Source organism: Ranitomeya imitator, chromosome 6 (assembly GCF_032444005.1).
Source record: "Ranitomeya imitator isolate aRanImi1 chromosome 6, aRanImi1.pri, whole genome shotgun sequence".
NCBI classification, from domain to species: domain Eukaryota; kingdom Metazoa; phylum Chordata; class Amphibia; order Anura; family Dendrobatidae; genus Ranitomeya; species Ranitomeya imitator.
This window is the reverse complement of record NC_091287.1, coordinates 115,459,248-115,484,371: the sequence shown is the minus strand read 5'-3', so window position 1 is coordinate 115,484,371 and position 25,124 is coordinate 115,459,248. Positions and strand designations below refer to the sequence as shown.

At 41.6% G+C, this 25,124-nt stretch overlaps 1 protein-coding gene across 4 annotated transcripts in view; it reads right to left on the bottom strand.

Annotated features, from left to right (window-relative positions):
- Positions 1–25,124, bottom strand: part of RBMS3 (RNA binding motif single stranded interacting protein 3) — a 983,638-nt gene that overhangs the window by 166,502 nt on the left and 792,012 nt on the right. For all 4 annotated transcript variants that reach the window (XM_069730019.1, XM_069730018.1, XM_069730016.1 and 1 more), the window contains exon 7: positions 21,355–21,461. In XM_069730019.1, the coding sequence (XP_069586120.1) occupies positions 21,355–21,461 (107 nt within the window). The remainder of the gene's footprint in view (positions 1–21,354; positions 21,462–25,124) is intronic.

The window sequence follows — 25,124 nt, the reverse complement described above, 5'->3', positions numbered from 1 at the left end:
ACAGATAAATGTTCAGCAATAGTATGTGGTACTAGAACATGAGGTAGATGAAATAGAGAAAGGTGGAGGGCACCACTAAGTATATGTCTAAATGATTACATGCTGGGGCTCACCATGGACTTGAGAAGCTACGATAAGACCAAAAAGAAAGAAAAGATCATGTCCATAAAAATGGGAGCACCTCAGACAGATATATAAAATGCAAAGTTTTTATTATATATCAACAAGATAATGTACCACACACAAAAAAAAAAAACATAGGATATAAAAACATTTAAAAGTGCAAAATGCAACGAACAAAAAGAAACACAGCAGTCATATCCTAATATAGGGAAAATGACAACCCACAACCCTATCCTCTCCCAAGATAACAAGGATATATATATGTACACAAACGTGGTGACCCAAGAAACAGTTCTGCGATCACATACACTATATAGACAAACAATATGAAATTCTCAACCTCAGTAGAGACAATGCAGTGCATACAAGCGCATGGCGCTACTTGATATCACAGTACCATATAGCCCTACAAAAACAACCAAAGATGTAATGCTCACCGGCACGTACAATCCCATGCCTGGGCAGCTGTTGAAAAAGGGCTCATTGCACATAGGTAAAGAACATTTTTTGCTTTTACACAGCTTTATCAGTCAGACGCCGTCTTTCAGGACTAACAATATGGCCGCGACCATCTCGCTCCATGTGCTTCTCCGCCGATGCCTTTGAACAGGTGAATACCATTTGTCTCATTAGGATTTAGTTTATAGCCATGTAGTCATGGGAGAGGATAGGGTTGTGGGTTGTCATTTTCCCTATATTAGGATATGACTGCTGTGTTTCTTTTTGTTCGTTGCATTTTGCACTTTTAAATGTTTTTATATCCTATGTTTTTTTTTTTTTTTGTGTGTGGTACATTATCTTGTTGATATATAATAAAAACTTTGCATTTTATATATCTGTCTGAGGTGCTCCCATTTTTATGGACATGATCTTTTCTTTCTTTTTGGTCAGAACATGAGGTAGAACGCATTCTGCCTCTGCCCCAGTCGTCACTACATTTACCAACTGGGCAATTAGGAAGATATAGTATCCATGACTGTGCTTACTGTTTCATGTATCGGTGGTTATGTGGACCTTGGCCACTGATATCATTATGCAGTGCACACTTGATTTGGTCCGCAACATGTTTGTGCAGGGCAGGTATTGCCTGCCTGGAAAAGTAGTGGTGGCTGGGAACAATGTACTGCGGGGCAGCCACTAAGATCAGTTTTTAAAACTGTCCATCTCCTCCAGCCAGAATGGCAGCTTTTCAAAAGCCAGTAATTTGGAAAGGGTGTCAGGACCATGGCTCCTGGGTGACTAGGTTGGTATCTCCTCTTTCTCTCAAGGATTTGGGGTTAGAAAGCTCAACACTTCCATTGGATGGGGGGAGATGCTCAATGAGATCCTCTCTTTGCAGGGAGGCGGTGGCCTTATTGTTCATGAGTGGGAGGAAGAGGCTGAAACAACAGCAGAAGAGGGAGCAGGAGGAGGTTCAGATCTGTCATGGTTTTCAAGGTATGTACTCCACTTCACCTTGTGTTTGGAATTCAGATTCCTCCTCATACAGATGGTGCTCAGATTCAGAACATTTATGCCTCACTTCAGGGCCTGACAGCACAGAGTGCAAACCACCTGTCGCTTGTCAGCAGCACATTCCCTGAAAAAATGCCACTTCATGGAGCTCTTTTTGACTTTCCGGTGTGCTTTTATCATCAGTGCAGTGGGCAGTAGCAGTGGATATACTGGCTAAGGGCTGCCTGCTTTTCCTTTCCACCCTGCTCCTTCTTTTGTTGTGCTCTTGTGGCAGCGTGGCCCCCACCTCTTCCTCTGAACTGCATACATCATTAGGATGGCCTCAGCTACATGTGGGGTCTAGGACCTCATCATCCACTGCATCATCTTCCAGCAACTCCTCAACCCTGCCCTCCTTGCTAGTCTGCACACTGCATAAAGATGCTGCAGTTGACAACTGAGTTTCATCATCATCTTAAATGTGCTGCAGTAGTACACTAGCCCTCCCACATACTCATCATCCAACCTAATAAGTGGTAGGGCATCACTGCACTCAGTCTCTTCCACTTCGGAGCAGGGGCAGGTGATTGGGTCACAGAACACCAGCCACTGGAGCCATCAAAAATCAGAAGAGGCTGCTGCATGACTTGGGGTTCATTTGCAAAGGGGGTGAGGTGGAAGCAGGATGTGCCAACTGTGCACTTTCTGCACTGGACCAGATGGAAGATAATGTGAAGAAATTGGAGTCACTCACCGCCATTTAATCTAACACCTTTTCAACATCTTGTGGCTTCACCATTTGTGCAACAGTATTCGGGCATATGAAAGGATGCAATAATCTGCATGAACTAGAGGAAGGTATTGTATTTGGGCATGTAGCAGGTATAGAATGGCCACGTACTCTCCCTGCATGAACTACACCACCACTATCAGTGGCTACATCAGTACCACCATGACCATGTCCATGCCCATTATTTGATGCTCTCCTCATTTTTGGAATTTGATTTTCTAAACACTGCTCTCAAAGAGATGGTGGCAGAGTAGACTTATTTATTTGCAACAGTACTAGAAAAAACACAGAGGTCATGAAAAATTATTTCTTTGGCCTAGAAATAGCAACTAGAAGACTGATGCCATTTATTTATTTATCAGACTAATAAAATACACATATCATTCAAGAGAAATTAATGTTTAGGCCTAGAAATGTCAGCTAGATGGATGATGTGATATATTGATTTTCAGATGTCAGTGAAATATATAATTTGTGCACTGAGTGTGCAGTTTAATGTTCATGTGTTTAACTGATAGTTATACTTAATAACTTAAAGAAAAAATGGCATGGGTCCCATAACATTTTAATAACCAGCTGAGGGAAAGCAGACAGCTGTGGGAAATGTTTATAGCCTAGGAAGTGGATAATAAACATGGAGCTTCCCAAGTTATTAATATCATCTCCCAGCTGTATACTTAACCTTTACTGGTTATTAAAATGTGGGACCCCCCACAAAAATAATGTGGGTCCTCCCTATAATTAATAATCAGCAAAGGCTAGACACACAGCTGCAGCCTGATATTAATAGGCTAGGAAGAGACCATGGATATTGATCTCCTCTAAAGCTAAAAACTTCAGCTCTCATATGCCCCAGAAATGGCACATCCATAATATCAGCCCACAGATGCCTGGCTAGCCTCTGCTGGTTATTAATTACAGGAGAGCCCCAGATCATTTCATTTTAATAACCAGTAAAAGCTAAGTATACCATTATGACCTAATATTAATAGCCTGGAAAGATGTTTATTACCCCTTCCTAGGCTATAAACATCAGCCCCCAGCTTTTGGCTTTCCCTCAGCTGGTTATTAAAATTTTGGGGGACCACATGCCATTTTTTTCATTAATTAATTTCTTTAATTAAATACATGTACAGTGAGCTACACATGCAAAGCATTGATTAGGAATCTCACTCAGAATATTTTATTAGAAAACTATGTTATTATTATGTATTATGTAATTATGTATAGAATTACTCTAGGTAAAAGTTAATGTTAAAATCACATTTCATACGGATTGCATATGTGTGTCATAAGGATGTCATATGGATGCTAGGTGAGAAAAATTGCATTGTACTCGTAAGACACATGACATAAGTCCGACTTTTTAGGAACGAAATTGGACAGATTTAATTAAGGGTATGAGCCCTTAGTTAAAGAAAATAACAGTTCATAGCAGTTAAGACTGTGGTAATCACTAAAGTTTCTGTTTATAATGTTTCTTATTGTGAGTTAATTATATAAATACATATATATGTACATGTACAAAGCACAGCAAGATTCTCCTTGTCCTAAGGTGGAGTGAGAGAATCACACAGGAGGGAAAACCGAGAACTGCAGAGTCTTGGCTGAGATACATGCCATGCGAAAGAGCCCTCCCTCCCTCATGTGGTATGTCTGCCCTTCATTTTTGGATAAATAATTGTTGACATTGATGATTTTTCCATGTGAAGTTCAGATATATATAATCTCACATATAGGAATAATCAAATTGTTCAGTATTAACTATTCTTGAAAAAAGGTTGAGAATTTTAGTTTTCTTCTCCTTGAAAGGATCAAGAATTTACAGGGTTTACGATGTTTCTAGAGAATAAATCAGAGTCAACATATCACTCACTATTCTTCTCTATAAATAAATCTGTATGTGCTAACACAGACTACAAAGTTGCTATAATAAAAAGCAGACATGAAATACAAGCCAAGGACAAGTGCAACTGATCGCTTTGCAACACTAGGTGGCACACTGGAATTGTAGAGAGCACAAAAGCAGAGCTACAATTTGTGAAATGTAGACTCTTGAAAAAAGCTGTATTACTTTTAATGTCAATGGGTCCAACAAACATTAGAGCGCATAGCAATGTGAGAAAGTTTCAGGCAGGTATGTAAAAATGCTGCAAAGTAAGGATGTTTTTAAAATTGGAAATATTAAGTTTATTTGTATAAATTATCAAAATGCTTAGTACAGGAACAAAAGTAAAATCTAAATCAAATTAATATTTTAACATACTTTGCCTATAAAACAACATAACTTGGTACACTTGAACTTGAAGTAACTAGTCAGGAAGGATATTCCAAATATTGTAGAAAAAATGACAGACCGATGCTGTTTTTGAAGTCAAAGGGTGATCACAACAAATATTGATTGCATTTAGATTTCTCTTTTATGGTCTCACTTTGTATTTTAATAATTGGTAAAAATAGATTATTTACATCTCTATTTGTGACAGCATTGTTATTTTGCAGTACTTTTTGAAACCTGTATAAGACTTTTCAACATTAATGATTCTAAATTATACCTTTTCTCTGAAGCACAGATCAAGCTGCTATATTTTCTTATTAGAGATGAGATGATCTCTTGAAATTCAAATTTGCCAGCAATTCTGTTTCCTGCTAACACATTTGCTTGGATAGCTTGTAACTGCAGTGGGGGAGAAGAGCCCAACTCAACATTAGAGCTTACACACTACAGAAGAGAGAGAGGACCACACTGACAAAAAGAGATTAAACTCTACAAGAGTCAAAGCGAGAGAGAGAGAGGACACTGCTGACTATAAAAGCTTATACCCTACAGAAGAGAGAAAGGACCCCGCTCACTATTAGAACTTAAACTCTACAGAAGAGAGGACTCTGCTGACCATCAGAGATTACACTCTTCAGGAGACAGAGAGAGAGGACACTGCTGTCCATAACAGCTTACACTCTACAGGAGAGAGAGGACACAGCTGACCAGAAGAGCTTACACTCAACAGAAGAGAGAATGGACTCCACTCACCATTAAAGCCTATACTCTACAGAAGAGAGAGGACTCTGCTGAACATAAGAGATTACACTTTGCAGGAGACAAAGAGAGCGAGAGGGCACTGCTGACTATAAGAAATTGCACTCTACAGGGATGAGAAAGAGAGGACTCTGCTGACCATAGCAGCTTACACTCTACAGGAGAGATTGGACCTTGCTGACCATAAGAGCTTACACTCTGCAGAAGAGAGAGAGAATGGACTCTGTTCACCATTAAAGTTTACACTCTACGGAAGTGAGAGGATGCTACTGACCATAAAAGATTACGCTCTACAGGAGACAAAGAGAGCAAGATGGCACTGCTGACCATAAGAAATTTACTCTACAGGGGTGAGAAAGAGAGGACTCTGCTGACTATAACAGCTTACATTTTACAGGAGAGAGAAGACCCCACTTACCATTACAGCTTACATTGAACACGAGAGGGCGCTGCTGACAATAAGCGATTACACTCTACAGGAGACAAAGAGAGGGAGAGGGAACTGCTGACCAAAATAATTTATACTCTACAGGGGTGAGAAAGAGAGGACCCTGCTGACTATAACAGCTTACACACTACAGGAGAGAAAAGACCCCACTGACCATAACAGCTTATACTCTACAGGAGACTTACTCAGTGATTCTGGAGATGAAAGATGACTCTGCTGTACAAACTGTGCTCCAATGGGAACCGCTGACCTGTGATGACCCAGGTACTGACCACCACTGTACAAAGTATGATAATCTATGAGATGTCATTGCTACAGGACATTATTGGTGCGCCCTCACAACCAGGCAAAAATATATTTGCGTTCTCTAATGCTTTAGCATTGTGGGAAATGCGGCTGTGTAAGTTTTTTGTGAACTGCAAAGCAAATCTCAAAATGTTCGAATTCATGTGAAGCTGTGAATTTCAGGAAATTTAATACAATCCTATGTGGATCAATACACTCATCTCTATTTCTTACAACCAAATTGACACATGATATTTTAAATCTCCATATTTATTAGCAGTTCTAAAATATAGTAGTGATATAAATTAAAACAGCTCATTACCCCCTGAAGTGTTCCCATTTCAGTCACTGGGGTGGCACCAGCATTGGTTTAGTTACTTTTCTGAGTATACCTGTAACCGCACCCCCCATCCCTGACTAAAAATGCAGAGCCAGTGTCAGTCAAGGCTTTCTCCCCACAGTGTTCAACTAAATGTGGGCACAGGGCAGATAAATAACGCTTTTAACCCCATATTTGCAGGTCAATAGCGTTTTTTTCTGGTGACAGGTTCCCTTTAAGTTACAACAAGTTATTACTCATTTTGTGGATAAGTGCTAATTACTAGATCAGTGGGGTTCCAACCACTCGCACCTCAATAATCTCCAGAATAGAGTGGTAGACATTTATGTGTGTTGCCACTATATTCAGTTTCTTTACGACTACCCAAAATGTCTACAAGAATTTTTCACAAATGTTCTCCAGTCCCCATCAGGAGTGACTCTGTGTACATCGGTAATTTTAGAGCAATTATTTCAACATCTTGCAAAACTTGTCATGTGACTTTTTGCTCGAAAAAGTTGTCAAAATGATTGAAGAAAAAGACTGTTTTTGACTTTGCACAAAATTCGTGACACATGTGCACCATCTTAAAAATTGCTGCAAAAAGACATTAATGAATTCCACCAGAGAAAAAAAGCACAAACATGAATCTGGCCCTTTGACTATTTCACACAATACTGTATATAAAGATTTTAAAGAGATTTATCTTTATGAAAAAATAGATGTGTTGAAAATGAAAATATCTATAATTGCTAGTATACCTATATTAACAAAAGTATCCTGATCTGCAGACATCAGCACCAATCGCAAGTCTTAGAAGCTTCAACCTGGCTTGAGTTCAATGTCAGAGAACGCATAGTGTGTTGGGTGTCGTGTGAGCGGGACAGGTTGACTGGCTTATTCCAGTAGCCTTGCCAACTCCATGCCTGTCACAGAGAATGTATAGACAAAGAAGGGCTTAGAAGCTAATACAGCCACCTTCACACACACCGCTGGTCACCTATCAATGCACAAAATGCTCTCCTGTGTTGGTTTTAAACTGTAAATGTGGCTACAAGGACCCAAGGCTTGCTTCTTCCATGTGCATTTATACACTTGTTCGAGAACTTCTAGAATAGTTTACATATGACTTCTATGCTAGATTTCCCGTAACTGGTACAGTAGATCTCTACAAAAAAAGATAAGTAAGGGGCAATGTTTCTCCTTGTGAAGAATGCCAAGTCAACATAAGAAGATTATAGGCATGCACTGCTTGTCTGGGAATTTAAATATGCACAAAGCCTCTTCAGAACAGAAGAAGACTTGAACTCTAGTTTCCCCTATTGGAAATAGCAATCCTGAAAGTCAATATCAACCCTTCAACGAGCCTTGCCATATGACTTAGGATAAGAAGCCAAAACATAAATTCCATTTGCATACACATGTTTTGGGGTGCTTCCCCCTCCTCAGTGCAAAGCAGGATATCTGATTTGGCTGTATGAGAGGCTTCTGACTGGGGATCTAAAGGGGAAACACTTCTTCTTGTGGAGATTGAAAAGCTGGGATAAGGAGACTTATAGGTCATGCAATGCTCCTCTCAGAATTTAAATATGCAAATATACTCTTCAGAGAAGAAGAAGAATTTAACTCTAGCGCCAATAAGAAATATTTTTTATTGGTATACAAGCCCTATGCATCCATGCCACTATGCCTCTGTAAAAGCGTGGTATAGGCTACCTTTAACAGCATAGAAAATAATGCTGTTTACAAGATGTCTACCCTACACCTACAACCTCAGCTTAAGGAACCCCTTTAATAATAAAGTATTTGTATAGCTTTTGTGTGCATCCATTACTTTTAGTGCTCATATTTGTTTTTTCCTTGAATTTCCTCTCTACATAGGATTGCATATGTGATCTAAAAATCTATAGCTGTTTGGCTGAAAGCATTTCTAGTCAATATATGCTTCATGTGTGCTTTGCCATTTATATGTTGTCTCTGAGGGGGATGGAAATAGTTACTGGATGCTAAATGAAAGCTCCTCTGCTGAGCAGTGCACTAATCACTTCATGTCTGGAGATAGCAAATGCATCAGTCCTGCACACAGGCATATAAAGCAAAAAATAAGTGCCGCTCGTCTTCATACTAAAATAAATGGAAATGTGTTTCTGAATTATAGATGTGCCCAGTGCAGACCCACTAATCACTTCAAATTGCCAGTAGTTGGTCAGGGAGGGGAAAGCTGGCACCATGCGTTCCAAATTTGACTTTGCCTCTTTTACTCGATTTGTGGCAAAGTGGGAAAAGACTTCTCCCAAATGATCTTTTCATTTCATTACTTTCAAAATTAATGGCTGAAATTGAGCTGTCTTGCTCATTAATAAAATACCAAAAATTAAAGGAGATGTATAAGCTTCTGCTTATGTTTCAGAGTGCTTGGAATTGAATATGTTGCATAACGACTGTATATATGTACTTAATGATACATGGACAGTTCGATTCGCAGAGATGATATCCGCTGTGAAATTAATGTCAGTTAATATGCTGTCTTCAGACTCCAGAACATAATAAATGTAATGTGTCATACTCACTTCAAACCATCTCTCCAGACCCTCCTCTACTAGCCATCACCCATCTGGTCCTTGCTGCATATTCTAATCCCCTACCGCTCCAGCTGGAATGCCCGGGCCTGTCATGCTGTGCAAATGCATGGAAGGTTATGGCGTCATGACATCACGATGTGCATCGTGACCTTCAGTGTACATATGCAGATGCAGAATATTTGTGGACTTTATGAAGGCTGGAAGTCCTGGCTCAGGAATTCCACCATAAGTGCTGGTGGATCAGCAGTTTCAGTGAGTACTGGATGGATGATGGTGAGCAATGGAGGGTGCTTAAATAATATGTTAACTATTTTACAGGTAGTTATAATTATAGTGGTACAAAATATATATATATATATACAGTGGGGCAAAAAAGTATTTAGTCAGTCAGCAATAGTGCAAGTTCCACCACTTAAAAAGATGAGAGGCGTCTGTAATTTACATCATAGGTAGACCTCAACTATGGGAGACAAACTGAGAAAAAAAAATCCAGAAAATCACATTGTCTGTTTTTTTAACATTTTATTTGCATATTATGGTGGAAAACAAGTATTTGGTCAGAAACAAACAATCAAGATTTCTGTCTCTCACAGACCTGTAACTTCTTCTTTAAGAGTCTCCTCTTTCCTCCACTCATTACCTGTAGTAATGGCACCTGTTTAAACTTGTTATCAGTCTAAAAAGACACCTGTGCACACCCTCAAACAGTCTGACTCCAAACTCCACTATGGTGAAGACCAAAGAGCTGTCAAAGGACACCAGAAACAAAATTGTAGCCCTGCACCAGGCTGGGAAGACTGAATCTGCAATAGCCAACCAGCTTGGAGTGAAGAAATCAACAGTGGGAGCAATAATTAGAAAATGGAAGACATACAAGACCACTGATAATCTCCCTCGATCTGGGGCTCCACGCAAAATCCCACCCCGTGGGGTCAGAATGATCACAAGAACGGTGAGCAAAAATCCCAGAACCACACGGGGGGACCTAGTGAATGAACTGCAGAGAGCTGGGACCAATGTAACAAGGCCTACCATAAGTAACACACTACGCGACCATGGACTCAGATCCTGCAGTGCCAGACGTGTCCCACTGCTTAAGCCAGTACATGTCCGGGCCCATCTGAAGTTTGCTAGAGAGCATTTGGATGATCCAGAGGAGTTTTGGGAGAATGTCCTATGGTCTGATGAAACCAAACTGGAACTGTTTGGTAGAAACACAACTTGTCGTGTTTGGAGGAAAAAGAATACTGAGTTGCATCCATCAAACACCATACCTACTGTAAAGCATGGTGGTGGAAACATCATGCTTTGGGGCTGTTTCTCTGCAAAGGGGCCAGGACGACTGATCCGGGTACATGAAAGAATGAATGGGGCCATGTATCGTGAGATTTTGAGTGCAAACCTCCTTCCATCAGCAAGGGCATTGAAGAAGAAACGTGGCTGGGTCTTTCAACATGACAATGATCCAAAGCACACCGCCAGGGCAACGAAGGAGTGGCTTCGTAAGAAGCATTTCAAGGTCCTGGAGTGGCCTAGCCAGTCTCCAGATCTCAACCCTATAGAAAACCTTTGGAGGGAGTTGAAAGTCCGTGTTGCCAAGCGAAAAGCCAAAAACATCACTGCTCTAGAGGAGATCTGCATGGAGGAACGGGCCAACATACCAACAACAGTGTGTGGCAACCTTGTGAAGACTTACAGAAAACGTTTGACCTCTGTCATTGCCAACAAAGGATATATTACAAAGTATTGAGATGAAATTTTGTTTCTGACCAAATACTTATTTTCCACCATAATATGCAAATAAAATGTTAAAAAAACAGACAATGTGATTTTCTGGATTTTTTTTTCTCAGTTTGTCTCCCATAGTTGAGGTCTACCTATGATGTAAATTACAGACGCCTCTCATCTTTTTAAGTGGTGGAACTTGCACTATTGCTGACTGACTAAATACTTTTTTGCCCCACTGTATATATATATATATATATATATATATATATATATATATATATATATACAGTACAAACCAAAAGTTTGGACACACCTTCTCATTTAAAGATTTTTCTGTATTTTCATGACAATGAAAATTGTACATTCCCACTGAAGGCATCAAAACTATGAATTAACACATGTGGAATTATATACTTAACAAAAAAGTGTGAAACAACTGAAATTATGTCTTATATTCTAGGCTCTTCAAAGTAGCCACCTTTTGCTTTGATGACTGCTTTGCACACTCTTTGCATTCTCTTGATGAGCTTCAAGAGGTAGTCACCGGGAATGGTCTTCCAACAATCCTGAAGGAGTTCACAGAGATGCTTAGCACTAGTTGGCGCTTTTGCCTTCACTTCTGTGGTCCAGCTCACCCCAAACCATCTCGATTAGGTCCATGTCTGGTGACTGTGGAGGCCAGGTCATCTGGCGTAGCACCCCATCACTCTCCTTCTTGGTCAAATAGCCGTTACTCAGCCTGGAGGTGTGTTTGGGGTCATTGTCCTGTTGAAAAATAAATGATGGTCCAACTAACCGGATGGAATAGCATGCTGCTGCAAAATGCTGTGGTAGCCATGCTGGTTCAGTATGCCTTCAATTTTGAATAAATCCCTAACAGTGTCACCAGCAAAGCACCCCCACACCATCACACCTCCTCCTCCATGCTTCACCGTGGGAACCAGGCATGTAGAGTCCATTCGTTCACCTTTTCTGTGTCGCACAAAGACACGATGGTTGGACTCAAAGATCTCAAATTTGGACTCATCAGACCAAAGCACAGATTTCCACTGGTCTCATGTCCATTCATTGTGTTCTTTAGCCCAAACAAGTCTCTTCTGCTTGTTGCCTGTCCTTAGCAGTGGTTTCTTAGCAGCTATTTTACTATGAAGGCCTGCTGCACAACATCTCCTCTTAACAGTTGTTGTATAGATGTGTCTGCTGCTAGAACTCTGTGTGGCATCGACCTGGTCTCTAATCAGAGCTGCTGTTAACCTGCGATTTCTGAGGTTGGTGACTTGGATAAACTTATCTTCAGAAGCAGAAGTGACTCTTGGTCTTCTTTCCTGGGCCGGTACTCATGTGAGCCAGTTTCTTTGTAGCGCTTGATGGTTTTTGCCACTGCACTTGGGGACACTTTCAAAGTTTTCCCAATTTTTCGGACTGCAGCATCAATACTAAAAACGTTTTAATAATAAAAATAATAATAATAAAAAAATCATTATATTCTCACCTTGCATTGCATTTCAGCAATGACTGGAGATGATGTAGCAGTCACGCGAGACTGCTACATCATCACGTGTTATTGCTGCAATGTATTCTTGGGACCGGAGCATCGTGAGGAGCATCGCTAAATGCCTGGCCTGGATCCGGGGGCTGCCGGAAGGTGAGTATATAACTATTTTTTATCTTAAGACTTTTTTTAACAGGGATATGGTGCCCACATTGCTATATACTATGTGGGCTGTGTTATATACTGCATGGGCTGTGTTATATACTGCATGGCCTGTGTTATATACTACGTGGGCTTTGCTATGTATTACGTGGCTGTGCAATATACTGTGTGACTGGGGAATATACTATGTGGTTGTGCTATATACTACATGGCTGTGTTATATACTACGTGGGCTGTGTTATATACTACGTGGGCTGTGTTATATTCTACGTGGGCTGTGTTATATACTACGTGGGCTGTGTTATTTACTACATGGGGCTGTGTTATATACTGCGTGGGCTGTGGACACTCTGGGACTCCTCTCCTGGTGCTATACGGGTAAATATACTATCTATGTTATGTGGCTCAACTTTGGCCCTTACAATCTCTAGAACTTGTACTTCATACCCTAGCACCTTTGTTGGTCACAATCAGGCAGTATGGGCGCCGTGCAATATTTACATTGTATTATACATTATTGGTAGCAGGTACTGTATGTCCTGTGTTGCCTGCATACAAGGTTATGATTATTTTGTAGTCCTATGAGTGTCCTTTTTTGACATGTGTTATGTGGCTGTACTCCCCTCCCATTTCCTGTGCTTGTCATCTTTTACCTGATCTGTTAAATAAATTTATATATAGTATTCTAAATAATTTTGGGAGTTTTTTGTCGTTTCTTTTCCTGTGGTTGATTGCGTGGGCTGTGTTGTATACTACATGGGCTGTTGTTATGAAAGCAATCCAGTGACACAGTGTGCCAGCAATCAGAGCACATACAGTGATCTGATAATAACCCAAAAACAATTGAACGAGCTCTGAGACGTGGAATCTCTGTAGACCGCAATACCTGAACCTATCCTAAACACAACTAAAGGCAGCTGTGGATTGCGCCTGACACTACCTATGCAACTCGGCACAGCCTGAGGAACTGACTAGCCTGAAGATAGAAATACAAGCCTCACTTGCCTCAGAGAAATACCCCAAAGGAAAAGGCAGCCCCCCACATATAATGACTGTTAGCAAGATGAAAAGACAAAACGTAGGGATGAAATAGATTCAGCAAAGTGAGGCCCGATATTCTAGATAGAGCGAGGATAGCAAAGAGAACTTTGCAGTCTACAAAAAACCCTAAAGCAAAAAACCACGCAAAGGGGGCAAAAAGACCCACCGTGCCGAACTAACGGCACGGCGGTACACCCTTTGCGTCTCAGAGCTTCCAGCAAAAACGAATAGACAAGCTGGACAGAAAAAACAGCAACAAAAGCAAAGAAGCACTTATCTAAGCAGAGCAGCAGGCCACAGGAAAGATCCAGAAGCTCAGATCCAACACTGGAACATTGACAAGGAGCAAGGAAGACAGAATCAGGTGGAGTTAAATAACAAAGCGGCCAACGAGCTCACCAGAACACCTGAGGGAGGAAGCTCAGAAGCTGCAGTACCACTTGTGACCACAGGAGTGAATTCAGCCACAGAATTCACAACAGTACCCCCCCCTTGAGGAGGGGTCACCGAACCCTCACCAGAGCCCCCAGGCCGACCAGGATGAGCCGCATGAAAGGCACGAACAAGATCTGGAGCATGGACATCAGAGGCAAAAACCCAGGAATTATCTTCCTGAGCATAACCCTTCCATTTAACCAGATACTGGAGTTTCCGTCTAGAAACACGAGAATCCAAAATTTTCTCCACAATATACTCCAATTCCCCCTCCACCAAAACCGGGGCAGGAGGCTCAACAGATGGAAGCATAGGTGCCACGTATCTCCGCAACAACGACCTATGGAATACATTATGTATGGAAAAGGAGTCTGGGAGGGTCAGATGAAAAGACACAGGATTGAGAATCTCAGAAATCCTATATGGACCAATAAAACGAGGTTTAAATTTAGGAGAGGAAACCTTCATAGGAATATGACGAGAAGATAACCAAACCAGATCCCCAACACGAAGTCGGGGACACACACGGCGTCTGCGATTAGCGAAAAGTTGAGCCTTCTCCTGGGACAAGGTCAAATTGTCCACTACCTGAGTCCAGATCTGCTGCAACCTGTCCACCACAGAATCCACACCAGGACAGTCCGAAGACTCAACCTGTCCTGAAGAGAAACGAGGATGGAACCCAGAATTGCAGAAAAATGGAGAGACCAAGGTAGCCGAGCTGGCCCGATTATTAAGGGCGAACTCAGCCAACGGCAAAAAGGACACCCAATCATCCTGATCAGCAGAAACAAAACATCTCAGATATGTTTCCAAGGTCTGATTGGTTCGTTCGGTCTGGCCATTAGTCTGAGGATGGAAAGCCGAGGAAAAAGATAGGTCAATGCCCATCCTACCACAAAAGGCTCGCCAAAACCTTGAAACAAACTGGGAACCTCTGTCAGAAACAATATTCTCAGGAATGCCATGCAAACGAACCACATGCTGGAAGAACAAAGGCACCAAATCAGAGGAGGAAGGCAATTTAACCAAGGGCACCAGATGGACCATTTTAGAAAAGCGATCACAGACCACCCAAATGACTGACATCTTTTGAGAAACGGGAAGGTCAGAAATGAAATCCATCGAAATATGTGTCCAAGGCCTCTTTGGGACCGGCAAGGGCAAAAGCAACCCACTGGCACGTGAACAGCAGGGCTTAGCCCTAGCACAAATCCCACAGGACTGCACAAAAGTACGTATATCCCGTGACAGAGATGGCCACCAGAAGGATCTAGCCACTAACTCTCTTGTACCAAAGATTCCAGGATGACCAGCCAAGACCGAACAATGAAGTTCAGAGATAACTTTACTAGTCCACCTATCAGGGACGAACAGTTTCTCCGCCGGACAACGATCAGGTTTATTCGCCTGAAATTTTTGCAACACTCGCCGCAAATCAGAGGAGATGGCAGACACAATGACTCCTTCCTTGAGGATACTCGCCGGCTCAGATAAACCCGGAGAGTCGGGCACAAAACTCCTAGACAGAGCATCCGCCTTCACATTTTTAGAGCCCGGAAGGTACGAAATCACAAAATCGAAGCGGGCAAAAAATAACGACCAACGGGCCTGTCTAGGATTCAAGCGCTTGGCAGACTCGAGATAAGTAAGGTTCTTATGATCAGTCAATACCACCACGCGATGCTTAGCTCCCTCAAGCCAATGACGCCACTCCTCGAATGCCCACTTCATGGCCAGCAACTCTCGGTTGCCCACATCATAATTACGCTCAGCAGCCGAAAACTTCCTGGAAAAGAAAGCACATGGTTTCAACACTGAGCAACCAGAACCTCTCTGTGACAAAACCGCCCCTGCTCCAATCTCAGAAGCATCAACCTCGACCTGGAACGGAAGAGAAACATCTGGTTGACACAACACAGGGGCAGAACAAAAACGACGCTTCAACTCCTGAAAAGCTTCCACAGCAGCAGAAGACCAATTAACCAAATCAGCACCCTTCTTGGTCAAATCGGTCAATGGTTTGGCAATGCTAGAAAAATTACAGATGAAGCGACGATAAAAATTAGCAAAGCCCAGGAACTTTTGCAGACTTTTCAGAGATGTCGGCTGAGTCCAATCCTGGATGGCTTGGACCTTAACCGGATCCATCTCGATAGTAGAAGGGGAAAAGATGAACCCCAAAAATGAAACTTTCTGCACACCGAAGAGACACTTTGATCACTTCACAAACAAAGAATTAGCACGCAGGACCTGGAAAACCATTCTGACCTGCTTCACATGAGACTCCCAATCATCTGAGAAGATCAAAATGTCATCCAAGTAAACAATCAGGAATTTATCCAGATACTCACGGAAGATGTCATGCATAAAAGACTGAAACACAGATGGAGCATTGGCAAGTCCGAACGGCATCACTAGATACTCAAAATGACCCTCGGGCGTATTAAATGCAGTTTTCCATTCATCTCCTTGCCTGATTCTCACCAGATTATACGCACCACGAAGATCTATCTTAGTGAACCAACTAGCCCCCTTAATCCGAGCAAACAAGTCAGATAACAATGGCAAGGGATACTGAATTTTAACAGTGATCTTATTAAGAAGGCGGTAATCAATACACGGTCTCAGCGAACCATCCTTCTTGGCTACAAAAAAGAACCCTGCTCCCAGTGGTGATGACGATGGGCGAATATGTCCCTTCTCCAGGGATTCCTTCACATAACTGCGCATAGCGGCCTGTTCAGGCACAGATAAATTAAATAATCGACCTTTAGGGAATTTACTACCAGGAATCAAATTGATAGCACAATCACAATCCCTATGCGGAGGTAGGGCATCGGACTTGGGCTCTTCAAATACATCCTGATAATCAGACAAGAACTCTGGGACCTCAGAAGGAGTGGATGACGAAATTGACAAAAATGGAACATCACCATGTACCCCCTGACAACCCCAGCTGGATACCGACATAGAGTTCCAATCCAAAACTGGATTATGGGTTTGCAGCCATGGCAACCCCAAGACGACCACATAATGCAGATTATGTAGCACCAGAAAGCGAATAACTTCCTGATGTGCAGGAGCCATGCACATGGTCAGCTGGGCCCAGTACTGAGGTTTATTCTTGGCCAAAGATGCAGCATCAATTCCTCTCAACAGAATAGGACACCGCAAAGGCTCCAAGAAAAACCCACAACGTTTAGCATAATCCAAATCCATCAGATTCAGGGCAGCGCCTGAATCCACAAACGCCATGACAGAATACGATGACAAAGAGCATATCAAGGTAATGGACAGAAGGAATTTGGACTGTACAGTACCAATGACGGCAGACCTATCGAACCGCTTAGTGCGCTTAGGACAATCAGAAATAGCATGAGTGGAATTACCACAGTAGAAACACAGCCCATTCAGATGTCTGTGTTCTTGCCGTTCAACTCTGGTCATAGTCCTATCGCACTGCATAGGCTCAGGTTTAATCTCAGAAAATACCGCCAAATGGTGCACAGATTTACGCTCGCGCAAGCGTTGACCGATCTGAATGGCCAAAGACATAGACTCATTCAAACCAGCAGGCATAGGAAAACCCACCATGACATCCTTAAGAGCCTCAGAGAGACCCTTTCTGAACAAAGCTGCCAGCGCAGATTCATTCCACAGAGTGAGTACTGACCACTTCCTAAATTTCTGACAATATACTTCTATATCATCCTGACCCTGGCACAAAGCCAGCAAATTTTTCTCAGCCTGATCCACTGAATTAGGCTCATCGTACAGTAATCCGAGCGCCAGGAAAAACGCATTGACATTACTCAATGCAGGGTCTCCTGGCGCAAGAGAAAATGCCCAGTCCTGAGGGTCGCCGCGCAAAAAAGAAATAATAATCAAAACCTGTTGAACAGGATTACCAGAAGAATGAGGTTTCAAGGCCAGAAATAGCTTACAATTATTTTTGAAACTAAGAAACTTAGTTCTATCACCAAAAAACAAATCAGGAATAAGAATTCTTGGTTCTAACATAGATTTCTGATCAATAGTATCTTGAATCCTTTGTACATTTGTAAGTAGATTATCCATTGAAGAGCACAGACCCTGAATATCCATGTCCACACCTGTGTCCTGAAACACCCAAATGTCTAGGGGAAAAAAAAGACTGAACACAGAGCTGAGAAAAAAAAATGATATCAGAACTTCTTTTTTCCCTCTATTGAGAATCATTAGTTATGGCTCCTTGTACTGTTATGAAAGCAATCCAGTGACACAGTGTGCCAGCAATCAGAGCACATACAGTGATCTGATAATAACCCAAAAACAATTGAACGAGCTCTGAGACGTGGAATCTCTGTAGACCGCAATACCTGAACCTATCCTAAACACAACTAAAGGCAGCTGTGGATTGCGCCTGACACTACCTATGCAACTCGGCACAGCCTGAGGAACTGACTAGCCTGAAGATAGAAATACAAGCCTGACTTGCCTCAGAGAAATACCCCAAAGGAAAAGGCAGCCCCCCACATATAATGACTGTTAGCAAGATGAAAAGACAAAACGTAGGGATGAAATAGATTCAGCAAAGTGAGGCCCGATATTCTAGATAGAGCGAGGATAGCAAAGAGAACTTTGCAGTCTACAAAAAACCCTAAAGCAAAAAACCACGCAAAGGGGGCAAAAAGACCCACCGTGCCGAACTAACGGCACGGCGGTACACCCTTTGCGTCTCAGAGCTTCCAGCAAAAACGAATAGACAAGCTGGACAGAAAAAACAGCAACAAAAACAAAGAAGCACTTATCTAAGCAGAGCAGCAGGCCACAGGAAAGATCCAGAAGCTCAGATCCAACACTGGAACATTGACAAGGAGCAAGGAAGACAGAATCAGGTGGAGTTAAATAACAAAGCGGCCAACGAGCTCACCAGAACACCTGAGGGAGGAAGCTCCGAAGCTGCAGTACCACTTGTGACCACAGGAGTGAATTCAGCCACAGAATTCACAACAGGCTGTGCTATATACTACATGGGCTGTGCTATATACTATGTAGGCTGTGCTATATACTACTATACATATTCTAGAATACCCGATGCGTTAGAATTGGGCCACCATCTAGTACATTATAATGTCATAGAAAAATTATATGAGGTCACAAACCCTATAGCCCTGAGCCCCCTTCATCATCAGGGGTGGCTGAGATGCTCTGTGCCACTGCACAGGTTGCACACCAATAATAACTCCACTAAAGCCCCTTCACAATGAGTACATGAGTTATTACCAATTTGCTTTTTGCTTGGAGGTAAAACATATTTTACACTTATTTGTTTATCTGGACTTAGATATGAGGGCTGAAGTGTCCCTTAATCCTAAATATCGTCTAGTGCTAGTCTAGTCCTTCCAAATGTACAGCAGAAAAATAGACAAGGCATTAGCAAAGAAAGCTATTGATATGCTAATTTATTTTCCAAGTTTACACACATTTTGTTTTTACATCTTAACACATTTATAGCCAGAAATTTACAGCTATCCAGGGACTGCTTAAATATATAATAGCTGTGCAACTGGCACTATAATTTTTGTGCCACCCTACATTTAAGCTAAATTATGCCACTTGCATTCACAGTGAAGAGATCCTCACTTGAACTTTTTACCTCTTCCTTTGAATACTGATTGAATTTTAAAAGGAATTTTGGCTGAAACTTTATTCTACCCATTTGCTGATATGCCCAGAAACATACTACAGATGGAACACTTTAGATGTTAAATAAATTAATTCAGAAAGCTAAACATTGAAAACAGTTGTAAATCAGTGAGAGTTATTCATGTGGGATAACTTACAATAATCTATATTCTTACATTGTGTTGAATCAGGGGCTTGGTAAATTTAGCAGCAATGCAGATCTAAGAGATATACAGGACATATTCCATTTTCAAAGAAAGTCAATGTCTGATCCTTTGACTAGTCTCATAGTGCGACTATGAGTAATAGCCAAGTCAGAAACTCATCTACACACAGCTGTACAGTAGACAAATTACAGAAGAGTTTGGCTGGCTCAATGAGATGCTTTTGATGCAACTTTGGGGGCTAGAGAATGAGATACACTGGCTCTCCATATGGAGATTAACTGAGCATGGACTTCTGTTGGCAATGCTTCATGGGAAAACGTATGTAATGAAAGAAAATTAATTGGATTAGCCAGGACTATATTATTTTTTATTTGTGAACCCTTAAGAACCAACAGACAGGTAGCTGCTAATTACCTGCCTGTTCTGCCCAGAGTAGATCTCTGCTGGCAGAGTGATCGCTGACCACTCCTGCCGAAGATTTTTCTGCTTACACTGGTGTCACTCCAGCAAAGCAGCAGCTTCTCTTCCATGCTGCCTGGTTGTTTGGGCATTACTGTTGATGTCATGTTTATAGACTACCAGCTCCCCGCTGCATAACTGTGGGAAGTCAGCTGCCAATCAGCATAACCTCAATAGTCATGCCCCATCAATGGAGCAACCTGAAAGAAGAAGTGCTGCTCTGATGACATGGAGCAGCTGAATCGCCGGCAGGGGTGGTCCGTGACTGCTCTGAGCCGGAGATTGATTGAGCAGGCAGGTAGTTGCTAACTAAGTAGCAACTACCTGCCTGTTAGTTTTTTAGCTCATAGTTAAAAAATATTTATTTCTGGCATAAATAATCAAAAATGCTTACCCAATAAAAGATAACCTTTATTAATGTCAATTAAAAGGAAACTAAACATACAATTCCCGAAGTAGGAAATATATAGTTGCCGAGGTGGTTTGGATGTCCACTACTACGCCACACAAATACAGAACTCAGGAGGTCAGGGGGTAAAGAAGGTCCTAGTTACATCCGTAAATGATATACCCTATCAATAGCCCAACCTGTCTGTATAAGTTGGCACTCTAGATCAAGAATGCAAATTCGATTATGTTGGACACTTGTTATATCTCTCACATTATTGGCGTTTTATTAGTCCAGTTCTGGATTACCCCTTTATTATTGAATTTATATAGTAGTAGATTTAATTTTCCCATATATAATTGTCAGAAGCTTCCATAATTAGCTGGTTTCCCTAAGGAGAGCCAGGACAACATCAAGGGGACAGTTGTCCATAGAACCAATTAGATTGTTTCATTTGCATTTAAAATAGCTTCTGAAAATTAAAATCTTTAATCTGATTGTACCTATTCAGCAGTTTCGATAATCTAGAAGCCAATAACACACAGGATCTATTTTTCTAATAACAAACAGTCAGAACTGGCTCAAATTGTTATGAACATATAACTGCCGCCAGCAGGGTGGATTTACCCACCATCCAACATCACTGTTTTCTTATTTATTTATTTATTTATTTATTTATTCATTTAAAGGAGCGCCAAGCAGTTAGATGAAAATGGATTTTGACAGGGTTTTGCATGAGTTAAGTTGTGCATTCTTTTGTAGAGGTGATAAATACAGATAATACTAATACATACCTCTCCATCTCTAGGCCACGGCCTACCATTTTGTGTGTATTTACTCTGATTTTGCCTCTTTTTTTGTCCTCCATCAGCAAATTTACACAGTAAAGGCTCTGGTGGAGCTGAAATGACAAAACACCGGGATATATCATTAAAATCCTCCACAAGTCATGATCCTGTCAGCAGATCTCTATGTTTTCCATGCTACAAATCTGTTAAAGCTAGATCTTTACTAGTTTAAGATGTTTTACCTTTCCCCAGCTTGAACTCCTGGCTGTGTTTTTACAGTGTGAAGGTAAAAATAACAAGAAGATTGACAAATAAATTTATATATATATATATATATATATACATATATATATATATATATGTATATATATATATATATATATATATATATATCTACTATATAAAGCTGAATGTGTGTATGTGTGTATGTGTGTGTGTATGTGTGTATGTATGTCCGGGATTGGCATCTGCACCGTCGCAGCTACAGCCACAAAATTTTGCACAGTCACACGTCTGGACCCCGAGAGCGTCATAGGCTACGTTGTGAGGCGAAATTTTAACCCCGCGCGTTCCAATTCACCAAACAATTTTGCCCCTATCTACATAATGGGGAAAAAAGTGAAAGGAAAAGTGTTGGAGGCGTCGCAGCTACAGAAACAAAATTTTGCACAGTCACACGTCTGGACCCTGAGAGCGTCATAGGCTACGTTGTGAGGTGAAATTTTAACCCCGCGCTTTCCAATTCACCAAACAATTTTGCCCCTATCTACATAATGGGGAAAAAGGTGAAAGGAAAAGTGTTGGAGGCGTCGCAGCTACAGCCACAAAATTTTGCACAGTCACACGTCTGGACCCCGAGAGCGTCATAGGCTACGTTGTACGGTGAAATTTTAACCCCGCGCTTTCCAATTCACCAAACAATTTTGCCCCTATCTACATAATGGGGAAAAAGTGAAATGAAAAGTGTTGGAGGCGTCGCAGCTACAGCCACAAAATTTTGCACAGTCACACGTCTGGACCCTGAGAGCATCATAGGCTACGTTGTGAGGTGAAATTTTAACCCCGCGCGTTCCAATTCACCAAACAATTTTGCTCCTATCTACATAATGGGGAAAAAAGTGAAAGGAAAAGTGTTGGAAGCGTCGCAGCTACAGCAACAAAATTTTGCACAGTCACACGTCTGGACCCTGAGAGCGTCATAGGCTATGTTGTGAGGTGAAATTTTAACCCCGCGCTTTCCAATTCACCAAACAATTTTGCCCCTATCTACATAATGGGGAAAAAAGTGAAAGGAAAAGTGTTGGAGGCGTCGCAGCTACAGAAACAAAATTTTGCACAGTCACACGTCTGGACCCTGAGAGCGTCATAGGCTACGTTGTGAGGTGAAATTTTAACCCCGCGCTTTCCAATTCACCAAACAATTTTGCCCCTATCTACATAATGGGGAAAAAAGTGAAAGGAAAAGTGTTGGAGGCGTCGCAGCTACAGAAACAAAATTTTGCACAGTCACACGTCTGGACCCTGAGAGCGTCATAGGCTACGTTGTGAGATGAAATTTTAACCCCGCACTTTCCAATTCACCAAACTATTTTTCCCCTATCTACGTAATGGGGAAAAGTGAAAGGAAAAGTGTTGGAGGCAAATTGACAGCTGCCAGATGTGAACAAGGGGGACTTAAAGAATGAGAGCGATGGCACCAAAGAGTATATACCGATCAGTTGCTAAGGTGGGGCCCCGACATGAGATACTCACCACACATGGGGATATGAACACACACACAAAATGCGCCACACACTACCACGTGCTTGAACACATATACCACCCTCAGCACACATTTCACCACACATACACCAACCTCGCCACATAAAAGTCTAAACACAAAAGTCGCCGCTCAAAACTCACCACGCGCAAAACTCGCCACATGCAAAAACTAGGCTCACGCAAAACTCGCCACAAGTGCAAAACTCACCTCATGGAAAACTCGCCACACGCAAAACTTGCACACGTGGAAAAATTGCCACATGCACAAAATTTGCAACACATGCAAAAATTGCCTCACACAAAACTTGAACATACTCAAAAGGCACCAGACATAAAACTCACCACGTGCAAAACTCGCCATGCGCAAAACTTGCTGCACACAACTTGCTACACTAACCTGTCACATGCAACTCGACACACAAAAAGTTGCTACACGCATGTTGCCACACAAAACTCATCTCACAAAAGTCGCTACATGCATGTCGCCACACACGACTCAACACACACAACTTGACAGACGAAACTCGCCCTAAAACACACACAAGTCTGGTATTAGCCTTCAAAAATAAAAATCTGATTAATAAGCAGACAAACTACAAGAGCAACAAATGTACCATATAGGAAATACAGCAGCTGTCAGTCACATGACCTGTCTATTATGTGTATGTGTGAGCTAATATATACTGCCAGGGGGAGGGCTTCCTGTTGGCTGGGGATTTATCAGGCTGCCAATTTATCTTACAAATACTGAGGTAAATATACTGAGCAAATAACGTGTTAACGAGGTCTAATACAGGAGATCACACAGGTATATACTATATACAGGGGAGATGACACACAGATATATACTATATACAGGAGAGATGACACACAGGTATATACTATATACAGGAGGAGATGACATACAGGTACATACTATATACAGGAGATGACATACAGGTATATACTATATACAGGAGGAGATGACACACAGGTATATACTATATACAGGAGCAGATTACCTACAGATATATACTATATACAGGAGGAGATGACATACAGGTATATGCTATATATAGAAGATGACATACAGGTATATACTATATACAGGAGGAGATGACACACAGATATATACTATGTACAGGGGAGATGACACACAGGTATATACTATATACAGGAGGAGATGACATACAGGTATATACTATATATAGATGGAGATGACATACAGGTATATACTATATATAGGAGGAGATGACATGCAGGTATTTACTATATATAGGAGGAGATGACATACAGGTATATACTATATACAGGGGAGATGACACACAGCAGGTATATACTATATACAGGGGAGATGACATACAGGTATATACTATATACAGGAGATGAAATACAGGTGTATACTATATATAAGGGAGATGACAAACATGTATATACTGAGGTGAAAATGAGAGGTGTGAGGTGAAAATGAAAAGGTGTGAGTGCAAAATGAGAGGAGTGAGGGAAAATAGTGTAGTGATCGGAAAATGACAGATGTGAGGTCGAAATGACAAGTGTTAGGCGGGAATGAGGAGTGAGGGAGAAAATGAGAGGTGTGAGGGAGAAAATGAGAGATGTGAGGGGGAAAATTAAAGATGTGATTGGGAAAATGAGAGGAGTGATGGAAAAATAAGAGAAGTGATGTGCTATAACTAACCACAGATATTTACTATGCCCAGGCAACGCCGGGCTCTTCAGCTAGTCTACTATATAAAGCTGAACGTGTGTATGTGTGTGTGTATGTGTGTATGTATGTCCGGGATTGGCATCTGCACCGTCGCAGCTACAGCCACAAAATTTTGCACAGTCACATGTCTGGACACCGAGAGCGTCATAGGCTATAATGTGAGGCGAAATTTTAACCCCGCGCGTTCCAATTCACCAAACAATTTTGCCCCTATCTACATAATGGGGAAAAGTGAAAGGAAAAGTGTTGGAGGCGTCGCAGCTACAGAAACAAAATTTTGCACAGTCACGCATCTGGACCCTGAGAGTAT